The sequence below is a fragment of the Equus przewalskii genome, chromosome 18 (assembly GCF_037783145.1).
Source record: "Equus przewalskii isolate Varuska chromosome 18, EquPr2, whole genome shotgun sequence".
Lineage (NCBI taxonomy): Eukaryota > Metazoa > Chordata > Mammalia > Perissodactyla > Equidae > Equus > Equus przewalskii.
In genome coordinates this window covers 69,667-81,708 of record NC_091848.1, presented here as the reverse complement: position 1 = coordinate 81,708, position 12,042 = coordinate 69,667, and the positions used below count along the sequence as shown (strand labels likewise).

Below are 12,042 nucleotides of genomic sequence, written 5' to 3'. Positions count from 1 at the left end.
AAAGAGTGCCACCAATGATTTACAAAACGTGGTTTAGTAGATTTGACTGCCTGAACGTGATTTTCCGTCTTCTAAGAGAATGTGTTTTGGATTGCCCAACAATTTAAAGGGGTCATGAGACGTAACAAGGAAAATAGTTAACTCATACAGGACATCCAGGAACCAAGGATTGGTGACCATGGAGTCAGAAATGGAAGGTTCTTGGAGAGGAAACAGTTGCGAGGAAGGAGCAGAAAGAAGATAGCTGGACTCTGTCCGCCATCATGGCATCTCACCCAGGCAATTAACCCCACTGAGCGGAAGAGGGCCACCCCACTCTTGTTATTGCCAAGTCCCACTAACACTGAGTCAAAGAGGTCAGGGTCTTGCCTGAGAGGTAGAACGGGGCCAGACTCAAGTGGGAAACCCCACAACGACCTAATGACACCACCATGGTACCCTCCTGCAACTGCTGACCCCACTGAAGAGCTCCTCAGTTACAGGCCAGGTCTGAGCTAGACCAGGAACCAGAACTCACAACCGCCCATAATTACTGAGTACAGATGGAATCCTTTAGTGCATTTAGGGTCACTGAGGGATTCCAACAGGAGGGCTGACCTTCTAGACTTGTCCCCCACCTTTTGGGAGATGACACCCAGGTGTTGTAATGAGATGATGCCCCTCTTGTAATGAGATGGAAATGGAAAATGACCCAGAAAAGAGTAAACTAAGGAGGGCTCTAACCGATGGGATCAGTGGGCAGGGGGTAGGGAGGGGAAGAGCTTGTGGTGGGAAGGGGTGGAGAAGGAGAGGCCCACGGCCCCATAATGTGGGTATGTAAGCACCGCATCTGAGGAGAAACGGGGCATGTGCACAGAGTGAAAGCCCCGAGTGTCGTGTTCTGGTCACTATAACTCCGGACCCACTACACACAGGGCCGGACTGTGACACCACAGAGAACTTTCTGGAGGAAAGTACAATGAAGATTCTGTGAATGGAGGGAAGTAAATGAGCAAATCAAACGTGAAACAGGATGGATGTCTGAGGAGAAACAAAAATAAAGTGCGCTTATGACATGATGAGGAGTATGGCAGGCAACTTTAAAGGATCCTAAAACCCAAGACCTAAGGACCATTTCCTACGAGAACATGCCGTCCCCAGGCGCCGCTACCGCAGATGAGGATGCTGTGGATGAAGAAGACAGCAAGTCAGCAAGTGAGCAGCAGAGAGATCAGGGTGGAGAGCCTGGCGGAGCGATGCCTTGTGTCCAGTGACCCTCCAGGTTGTCTTCCGGTGAACAGTGAGGGCTCACCTGTTATACTCCTGCTCAATTATCCACTTATGCAGCGAATAGGTGCTGAGTTCTACACTAGACACCACCTTCTGGGGTGCAGCCCTTAACCACAGGGATGAAATCCGGAGCTCTCTCAGGCGAGAGAGGGACATTACAAGAATAAAGGAACGGGAGTGCTGGGAGGGAAGCGGGCCCCAGGGAAGGAGGCGCCCGGGCTTGCACGGCGTCATTCAGGAAGCGATCAGCTTCCAAAGGCGCGGGTCGTCCCCGCGTGCAGAAGGACAGAGTGCTGCAGGGTTTCACAAGCAGGCTGACGCGGTGACCCTACAGACCCTCGAAGCCGAAGCGAGAGCTCCGGCCCCGCCGCCCTGTGCGCCTGCAGAACCTCTGTCTCATTCTGCCTGAGCAGATCAATAGGAACATCACGGAGGCAAAAAGACTAAAGACCGTCGGGTCAGCACTCCCTGGTCTAAAAGCATTCCATCTGGCCCCGTGAGAGCCCACGTTTCCCGGCTGCTGGGGCCTCGCAGCTGCTCCCCCTTCCAGCATTGGGCTTCCCGGACCCACGGCCGCAGCCGCTCCTTCTGCCCTGGAGCCAGCTGCGCTCGGCCTCTCCCTCCGGCGGGGGCTGCAGTCTCCTGGGCTGGCCCCGGCCGGCTTCACGGGGCCGGGCCGCCTGCGGTGCCCGAGCGCCTGGCCTTCCCGCCCGCCCTCTCTGCCATCAGCGCGCAGACGGCCGCTCCAGGCCCTGGAGACTCCGAAGGCACCACCGCCAGCGCGCCCCTCGGCCGATGTGCTCAGCGGATGAACACAGGTCGCTGCGTTTATGGAGGTCGGTTAGGCCCGTATGTCTTTGAGATCCACCTCAGCTTTGGACCTTAAGTTCCAGTGAAGATGCGGCGGCCCTGGTTGGGTAGCGGTGAACTCGCAGCCTTCGACGCGGAATTGCTGGCTGTCACCGGGAGACCCGAGGCCGCGCGGAGCAAGTGCCTGGCACTGCAGCGCCACCTCCCGACACGAAGCGGACATTGCAGCTGGTCACAGCCGCCTTCCCCACCGACCATCCTCCCCGTGCCAAAATTAATCCCCGCCTGCTCTGCTCCAGATTGAAGGAAACTAAAAAGACACGACGACACAATACGACATGCGATCCTAAACTGGATCCAGTACTAGCAGAGTAAAAAGATTGCTATGCAGGGCATTACTGCGTTGGCTGACAACAGTGGAACACAGACACAGAAGGATAAAAGTGTCAGAGGATGTAAATTCACCTGAAGTCGCTCATCGTGCTGGGGGCATGTGGGAGAATAACCTACTGTTAGGAGGTACTGAGCGGGAAGGGCCGTAACGTGTGTAACTTACTTTCAAAGGCTTGGAAAATAAACTGGAGGTGGGGGTGCGGGGAGCCAGCCTGTAATGACCTGGGCGAAGCTTACAGCAAATGGGCGAAATGTAAACAATAGGCCGAAGAGTAAAGTGCCTACAGATGTTCTTTATGTTACTCTTGCAACTTTTCTGTACGTCTGAAATCACTTTCAAGTGAAAAGTATTTTTGTAATAATCTGGTTTTGAGAACTGGATAGGTTGTCTTAAAGTAGCTCCCACCTGGATGCCCTCCATTAGAGGTTCATTTCTTTGGATATGACATATTTTGCAGACACTCTCAAGCCCCCCAATTTCAACTAGGACAGCTTTGCTTTCACCTGTTTGGAGAAAGTGTTTTTCTGCTTCATCGTTGTTTGAAACACTGTCCTAGAACGTATCTTCGTCTGAACACGGGCGCGCATCACCAGACGCGTGATTGAAACGTGAGGGAGGAGCAGGTGATAACTAGCTAAGGGCAGGCAGAGGGCTCGCTGGATGAGCGGGATCACCGCACGGTGTGCAGCGGTGTCCCGGGACCAGTGAGCACGAGCCCTGGACACATAGGAGGAAGGGCACGCTGGCTCGTCCACCTCCCGATGTGGTGCTGAGCCAGGCCTGCAGGCTCACGGTTCTAACGCTCGGCCTTCTCCCAGGGAATGCCGACAACACACCCCTTCCAGATTCGCTGCATCCGCCCCATCCCAACTGTGCAGCGAGGGACCTGCCCCTGAGATGGCGCAAAGGGCACCAGCAGAACCTTCTCCAAGGGAAGGCCGAGCGGGCGAGCCGTCTGCCTTTCTTTCCCCCAGCAGCCGCCCAGAGGTCTGTGGTGCGGCTCAGAGTGCCCTGTGCTTGCAAACTCCTGCACAGAGAACGTGTTCTCTCCCAAATATCTACCTAACATCTCCGCCAGTCAGGGCTTCTCCGAATCCCGACCGTGCTGGCCGTAAGTTCTTGCTTTTCTCACTATAGAAAATTTCCCATGTGGTATCAAAAGAGAGTCTTATTCATTTTCACAATCAAGAGAAATACACTGACAAAAGTTCCGGTCTAGGGCCATCTGGGTGAAGTTTAGATGTCTTCTGTCTGCGGTTCAGGGACTGAGGGCTTCATGTTCTTTATCAAATAGCGCCTCCTCGTGGCACCAACAGGCCCTGCAGGGAAATTCAGGACGAGCTGTTTTCCTGAGTAAAAATGTAATTTGACTTACGCGTATTTGCTTTTTGGTCAGAAAAACCAGGTCTCAAAATGCTGATTTTTTTTTTATATGAAACCCTTGTCAACAATTTCTACGTGAGAAAGCGCGGCTTCATATCACTCAGTGTTGCTCTCCAGCCCTGAATTTCCAATGTTTTCATTATGCTACGTAAACGAAGCAACTTCCCCCTGGAAAAGCACAAGTGGGAATTTCAAAACAGAATGAAAATATCTAAAATCCAAGTGGCACTCACCTCTCACTCTTGCTTAAATTTTAAAGCCTTTTCTATCTAAACTGACGTTTTAAAAATGTGCTTATTTTAGAACTTGTGTTCCAGCCAATAGGAAATGAATCTTCGGCCGGTTCTGAATGGGCCCCTTTCCCGGAGCCTCCCAGCCCTGCGCCAGCAGCCCATCCGGGTTTCAAGTAATCATATAGGTTCTGAGCCGGAACCATCTGCGCGTCACCACCGTTTCTCCAGAAGTGTTCACGCTGGAGAGCCACAGCAGAGGGCTCAGAGCAAATTAGCACAGGCCCCAGACTGACCCAAATCAGGCCAGTCGGAAATAAACCACATAGACTCTTTTTTTTTTTTTTTTTTTTGAGGGGGAAATACAACCCCCTGCACAGGGAGCACTTTTTCTAGGCTTTTCATTTTCACCGTCCGGGCCATCGGACCTTTTCCGGCAGGCCTGAGTGTGTCACGCGTTTCATAGAAAAGCAGGTCATGGGAATGCATCCCGAGGGGTTTTTGGGGTGAGGGGGGTTGGGAGGATGACAGTGAGTTACATTTAGGAACAAAAGTAATTTTCAACTTGCACACTGTATCATGGAAATTAGGAAAGCAGAAAGGCCAGAGGAGGACGGTCTTCCCTGAGTGCCCACGACACGCCCCTTTGCACGAATAGTGTTGTCCTCTGAGGAAGGTCGTGACTCTTACTTTATAGACAAGCAAGCGGGGGACCAGAGGAGTAGGGAGGGAGGGGCTGGTCTTCGAATCCTCCAGCTGGGACACCACATGCTCACTGTGACAGAACCCAAGGAAAGGTTTTCAGAGCAAAAAATACTTCCTGCTTGTCATTAAATCTTCACTTAGAGATCGAGGAAGCCTCTACCCTTCAATGAATGCTTTCAAACGCTTCGCCCAGCTGTCTTTGAGAAGAGCTGGGAGCGAGTGAGCATTCTCTCCAGCTTTCCCACCATCGTCTTCTGTTCCTTCCCTCCTGCATCCCTGCACAGCCAGCCTGCAGCACCGCGCGGGGCCGTGACACCCATGCTTCCCGCTTGGTCCAGGCTGGAACCTTCCTGCCCCCCTTCTCTGTCTCCAGGGCAGGCCGGGTGGTGTCCTGGTTCTTTGGAGGTCTGCGCCTGTTAACTTAGATTCCACACCTCCATCTTAATAGGGGCCTTGGAGAACTGACACCTCCAGTCCAAGAAATCCTGACACTGTGCAAGCTGGTGGGAGGTTAGCCCTTTGACTTTCCTTCTGTCTCAAATATTTCTGTTCTAGACACAATAGTAGGCACTGACAATACACAGATTGATAAAAGATGATTTTTATCTTCATTTTACACCATTTGGAGAGTAATGCATTCCAAAGCTTCATAAGGCTGTTTTGATTAAATAGGAGCCCATGTGTGAGGTGAAAAGAAAAACAAAGCACTTTCTAAACAGATCCTAAGGATATATTCCAATAGGAGAAGCAGAAAACTTGTAAAAGCAAGTGAGGAAAGGAGGGTGAAATGCTCAGAATTGTGCGAGATTCAGTTTGTAGGGGCTTATTTTCTGCCATTCTCCCTTTTAGATATATCATTATCCAGGTTTTCTTTCAGTCTCTGAAAGATGACGAATGGCCGATCCTAGAATTGCCTAGGAAGGAGGTGGAGGAGGGAACTCTGCTCGCTGGGCTCCGACTCCTGCTGGCGGGCAGGGAGCTGAGCACTTTCACATACGTAACTTCATTTATAGTTTAAGACACAGTTGCGAGGTAAGTTGAATTAGGCCCACTTTACAGATGAGGAAACTGAGGCTCAGCAAGGTTAAGTAACATATCATGTTTAAGATACAGGAGAGACAGGGGCATAGAGCACTACTAATAGGGGAAAGTGAAGTTCCCACAGGCTCTCTGGGGCTTTCTTTCAGCCCCACAACTCCTGAATGGATGCACCCCAATCAAGCAACTCAATGTATTGAGCACTTTCTAAGCGCAAAGCATGGGAAGATTACAAAAGAGTATAGGCTCCTGTCATTGTCTTCTGGGTGACGACAGCATTGTTTTGAGAATAATACACACACAGATAACTGACAATCGGACGTGTATGGAGCCAAGGCACGTCCTGCTATGAGAGAAAAGGAAGAGACTGTGGGTTGGATTTGCCTAGGCAAGAGGGACGTGTAAGAATATTCTGGGTAGGGAAAGTAATGACGGTGAGACTGGAAGGTTTGGGGCAGGGATGAGGGCCAAGTGTGCAGAGCAGAAGGACTGAGGCACGTTACACAGCAGAGCGACGGGGGTGGGGGGTGGGGGGGGTGCCAGGAAAGCAGACGAGAGCAGGACGGGGACCGTGGCTGGATCTCCAGCACCCCAGGAGCAGTATATGGGGGGGCGCACGTGTGTGTGTGTGTGTGTTGGGGTGGGGGGACTGGGAATAAATATAGAGAGTGTAGAGAAAGCATTGGACTGGGACCCAGGGGGCTCTGGTCCCAGCTTTGTCGCTGGCTGACAACGCACCTTCAGGCCGGTCACCTAACGTCGCCAAGCCTCAATGTTCTTCAGCTGTAAAACCAGGAACTGGAGCAGATTATCTCTGAGGTCTGTCCCATGTCAGTAACTCCGAGACCTCCCCCACCTCTCTTTTTCTTCTTTTATTGTCCCCTCCCCACCTTCAACTCAAGGCTATAGAAAATTTTGTCTTTGGTTGGCAAATAGCATAACTTTTTTTGGGGGGGAGGGGGAACAATTATTTAATTCCAGCAACCTGGACAAGCCCCGCCACTGAAAAAGAACAGCAAAATCTGTGTCATCATTATTGGGGAATTTTTAAAGCACAAATAATCTCAAACTGATCAATGTGGTTTCTATTAAGCCAGTATCATTTCTTCTACCATCCACCCACTTGCTTTTGCTGAATTAGTATTTGATGCAATGCCACGATTAATGTTAGGGGCTGTGGAAGGAACAGCCCTAGGAACCTCACTGTTGTGTTTACTAAGGATATTTTCAAGGATGCTGTTAATTACACAAAGAAGAAGAAGCACCAGAGAACATTCTCTTTGATCTGCAGGTCAGGAAGAGGTGTGCCCTTACCGAGCACCCCTGGCTGGCCTCTACCTTCAGGACTCTGTGACCCTTGTAAAGAGCTCCATTTCCCTCTTCACAATTTGGTGCTGCTAGAAAGCACAGAGCCAAGTTCAGGTCCGAATGCTCACATGTGGCACGCTCCCTCCCCGGGCTGTCTTCCCACGCTGCTCTCAGGCTTTCTTAGCCTCCTTTTTCCTTCTTTTTTAAAATTTATTTTTATCTTTCTGAATTATATACATTCAGGCACCTCAAATACCTCTGGAATCAAGGAGGTTTAAAACTCAATAAACACAAACAAATAAATAAGTACCCTGTACAACTGAAAGCTTCGTTTTCTAGACCAGGGTCAGCAACTATGGCCTGCTGGCCAGATCCAGCCTGCCACTTGTTTTTGCATGGTCTGCAAGCTGAGAATGGCTTTTACATCTTTTAATGGTTTGGAAGGAAACAAGGAAAAAGATTTGTGGTATGCAAAAATCATATGAAACTCACGTCAGTGTTATAAATAAAGTTTTATTGGAAGCCAGCCACGCCCGCTCATTTGCTTGTGGTCAGTGGCTGCTTTCACCCACAACGGCAGAGTTCCGTAGTCATGGCAAAGGTGGACGTGGCTGCAACACCAGAATAGCGACTCTCTGGTCTTTTGTGAGAAAAGTTTGCTGACCTCTGAGCAGCCCTTCATTTGACATCTGCTTGCGTTCCTCCTGGCTAATGGTAGTATTACAAGACCGCTTCAAAGCTGGGTGTTCGCTGCACCCTTTCTCCGTCTAGACATTTTTTGTGCTTTGTCCCTGAAACTTCCTCTTGGTGTGCTTGACCCTTGACCCCAGCTCAGATTTACTGTCTGGCTCAGAGTTCAATGCTATGTAGTAGAGACAATTAACTTTTAGGCTTGTAGAACTGCCTGAAGGACCCTCTTAGATGACTATTTCATAGACAAAATGAATCCACAAAGAACTTGTATTTTTGCTGAAAATTCTAAGCAAACAGAAGGATCTACACAGCAACTTGGCACTTTTTCCACCACGTTCAATTTCCTCCAGTTTCTTTTCAGCTGATGCATGTGTTTGCATATTTACTGATTTTTTCCTCCCCTGGTGCCCCTTAGTTAGAAATATAACCAAGTCTCCATGGAAACACAACATAATGCTCTTTCACAGATGATCGAAGGACCCAAGCAGCTGGTATTGGGCTGAAGGCTGCAGTGGCATCTGACCAAATTAGGAAGAGAAAACAGCTTATCCGTCTCTCCCAGACCGCTCAGAATTCTAAAGCTCAGCGTGGAGACCTACACAGACTGTAAATTACTGTGGATTTTTTTATTCTTTCTTTTCCTTATGAGATTCTTCTATCTTATTCGTTTGCATGTTTCAGCTACAGGGGGCTTTCCTCCCCTGCCGCTGGAACGGTTGACAGAGTCTACAGCATAAGCAGGTGGGCAACCTACATTTAGTGAGTGCCTACTGTGTGTACGTACCTTATGTTGCAGCTGGCCCAACAGCACACAGTCTGCAAACCGGAAGAGCTGGGATTTGAACTCTGGGCTGGTTACCTCCAAAGCCATTCCCTCCCACTACACTTGAAGTGATGCCATTCAAAAAGGACAACATGGCAAAGGCGGGGTGAGCAAGGTGTTTTAACATAGCTGGGGGCTTTGAGGGGAGGTGGAAGTCAAGGAAAAGAAGTCAGAATGTGAAGGTTACGTTTACAAGAAGTCAAAGTCAAAAGCCAAGCTGGGGAAGAACTGAGTTCTCTTCCCCCCAAATCCCTCCCTAATGCTTCAAGGAGGACGTTTGACAGGCCGGCCCTGTGGTGTAGTGGTTAAGCTTGGCGTGCTCCACTTCGCTGGCCTGGGTTTGTGGGTTCAGATCCCGGGCGTGGACCTACACCACTTGTCTGCCATGCTGTGGCAGCATCCCACATATAAAGTGGAGGAAGATGGGCACAGATGTTAGCTCAGGGCTAAACTTACTCAAGCAAAAAAAAAAAAGGAGAAGTTTTCAATAATGATAATTAGTAAATGCCTTGAAAGAAGAATAGAGGAAGTGCTATGGGAATTCGGAGAAAGGAGACTTGCTTCAAGTTGGGGGAGGGGTAGTGCAGGAGCTGTCAGGAGGAGGTGGCCAAACTCAGCAAGCTCACTGTAATTCAAAGCCTTAGCTGTTTCCTGGGGCCAGTTACCAATTTAACTGCCCTTTTCTTTCCTCAAATTCTGATCTGGGAATGTCAGTCCCCTAAATCCTATTTCTTACTCCTGTGATCCCCTGGCACACGCTTGCCCAAGAGCCTGCCTCTGTGAGCAGACCGGGCATCCGCAAGGTCGCAGAGCCTTGCTCTCCGAGGTGTTATGCAGAGTCACCCCAGACCTGCACTCGAAACCAGCGGAGAGCATGGGAGCTGCACGGGTGCCTCGAAACGGGCTGGGGGGGACTGCTCCCCACAAGCAGGTGGGCTCCAGGCCCCCAACTTCAACTAGGACACCTGTGCTTTTACCTGTTTGAGGAAAGTATTCCTCTGCTTCATCACCATTTGAAAAAAACTGTCCTAGAACATATCTTTGTCTGAACATTAGCACACATCACAAGATGAGCAATCGATGCTCAAACCAGGGCTTTTGAGAGAAAGCAGCAGTCCTCTGAGGGTTTACACAAGAGTCATAGCAATACCACTCATCCTGTGACAAAGATGCAAAGACAGATTATTTTTTAAAAAATGCAACAGTCCACCGCATCTGACCTATATTCCACCACTGCCACCCTTGAAGGTCAAGAAAAGTGTGGAGGAGAGAGTGAGAGACCCTGCAGAGGCAGAAGGAGGGGGCAGCTCCTTCCTGCTGGAGGCAGATGCTGGAAGGTGGGCGAGCAGTGTGGGCATCGCCTCCTCCAGCCCAGGGTCTGGAGCCTGGGTTCTCTCAGAAGGGTGGTTAGACTCTTCCTAGGCTGTATTCCTAAAGCATGACAGGGCGGGCTGCCTAGGTTAACAGGCCCCATACGCCTAGAAGAGTTCACGCCTCTTCTGCATGAGCCCTTGGTTGCAAAGAGAATCCCTGTGAAATATTTTGCTCTCCAGAGAGGAGCCGTCTCATTGAAAATTGTTTTATCAACTGAATAGCTGAGAAACTGGAGCAGTAGCCACTACGTTAAAATGACCTTTAGATTATAGAGAAATGAAATCTCTGGGGACATCTTGTCTGTGCAAAAGCAGTCTTGTTCTGTCAAGTAGGAGTTTTGACTTGAGCTGAGACAACTGTTCTTTACCAATGCTAAGCTGTTTCATCAGTTTTTAGCACCCCTGTCCTGCTCAACAGCTGTGGACCAGCTTCCCAGGCTCGTCAGGGAAGCACGTGGGCAGGCGCTGCCATGACCCGGCTGGGCGCAGACACATCTTAGAAGCTGACCAGTATCGCTCGGAGAAGGAACAACACTTCCCATCTCAGAGCAATTTGTAGAGGTCACATATCCAACCACCTCCCCCCTCCAGAGAAAACTTCTCCCTTTCGTTAATTTTTCACAGAATAATGATGGCGTTGGATACTTAGAGAACAACCGGTAATTCATCTTGGGCTACACTGATAAAAAGTCCTGTCATTTAGAGAAGAACTTGCTCAGTTTCATGAACTACTTTATTAGCCATTAGCACAGACCACATGATTCAGGCTTAGAAGAAAACAACAGCCTTGAGGCCCAGGCAGCATTTAAAAAATCCTCCTCTTAACTTATGAATTCCCTTAAGAAGAATAGAGTCTCCATTCTTGACCATGACCCACGAAATCACCCCCCCTACTCAAAGTCAAAGACATTTCTACTGGGAGCGCACGGTTAGGAGCTTCCACAGGTGAGCCTGACTACCTTTTGAGCAAGGAGAAAATAGACAATTTAAAGCTAGGAAAAATGAGGCAGCCCAAGAAGGGGGCTCACCGAATGCATTTTTCTTTTCCTGTATGGCGTTTGTTTTGCTATTTCAATCATTATTTCTTTGATAACAACAGCCTTCGGCTTCAGTGTAGTGCCCTGGCTGGACGACGTCGCAACCAGCAAGTACCTGTAAGCCATGCCCGTCTCCGCCCTGGTGGTTTCCTGCAACGAAATCCCATGGACATGTAGGAACTTCTCCAGGCACCTCCGCTCCGCTGCTCCGCTGCGCCCAACAGGCCCGCAGGCTGCCTGAGGCGGAGGCTTGCTCACCGCCAGGTGCCGTCTGCATTTCAGAGCCAACTCACCGCACTTGGGCAGCCCCAGCTTGGGGCTGGGGATGTCTGCACAGGCAGGTTTATAAAGATGCATGTTTCAAAGACCCCAGAAAGCCAAGCTAATGTCACAGTACTTAGCTCTAAAGCTGGCTGTATCTTCCTACGACTGACTTGGGTTGTCTGGCTTTGGTGTGTCTCTGAAAGGGATCAGCTTCTTTTCCTTAGATGTCCCTTATCGTTTTTGAATGCGAGCAGACTCCTGAGTCCCTGGCAGACTGCTGGTTACACGTCTCTGCCGAAGCCCATGCAAAAAGAAGCCGACGAAGGCCAGTCACTGTTCTCATCCTGTACCGTTAGCAAAGTCAAGCCTAAGAAACTACGTATTTGCCCCGGGAAAAAAATATGGGCGCTCTTTCCCATGTCTTTCTATTTAGGTAAAAGGAAATATTTGGGTGGGATAGGGGCCAATGTTCTGTTCTCATAGGACCATAAGGCCTTGGGGATGACTCATGAGAGTGGAATGAGGCCTCTCTGAGTTATCAGATACGTTACCACCAAGTAACTTACACACCAGCGACATGACTCATTTGGGTGAAAGGTCCACTGGCCCTCCCCTTCTTTAGACACTGCTGTCAAATGATGGGAAATATCAACAAGGTGGCTGTAAAAGGCAAAGAACCCACACAAATGTGCCCAGCTGATTTCTGACAAAAGTG

General features: G+C 49.8%; 1 protein-coding gene across 3 annotated transcripts in view; it reads right to left on the bottom strand.

Annotated features, from left to right (window-relative positions):
- The window catches only part of KCNAB1 (potassium voltage-gated channel subfamily A regulatory beta subunit 1), a 365,135-nt gene extending 353,367 nt beyond the window's left edge, over nt 1-11,768 (bottom strand). For 2 of the 3 annotated variants that reach the window (XM_008513588.2, XM_070582161.1), the window contains exon 1: nt 11,179-11,768. In XM_008513588.2, coding sequence (XP_008511810.1) covers nt 11,179-11,420 — 242 coding nt within the window. In that variant the 5' untranslated portion in view covers nt 11,421-11,768. The remainder of the gene's footprint in view (nt 1-11,178) is intronic. The other variant, XM_070582162.1, reaches the window with a different exon arrangement.
- Nucleotides 11,769-12,042: the final 274 nt, after the last annotated feature.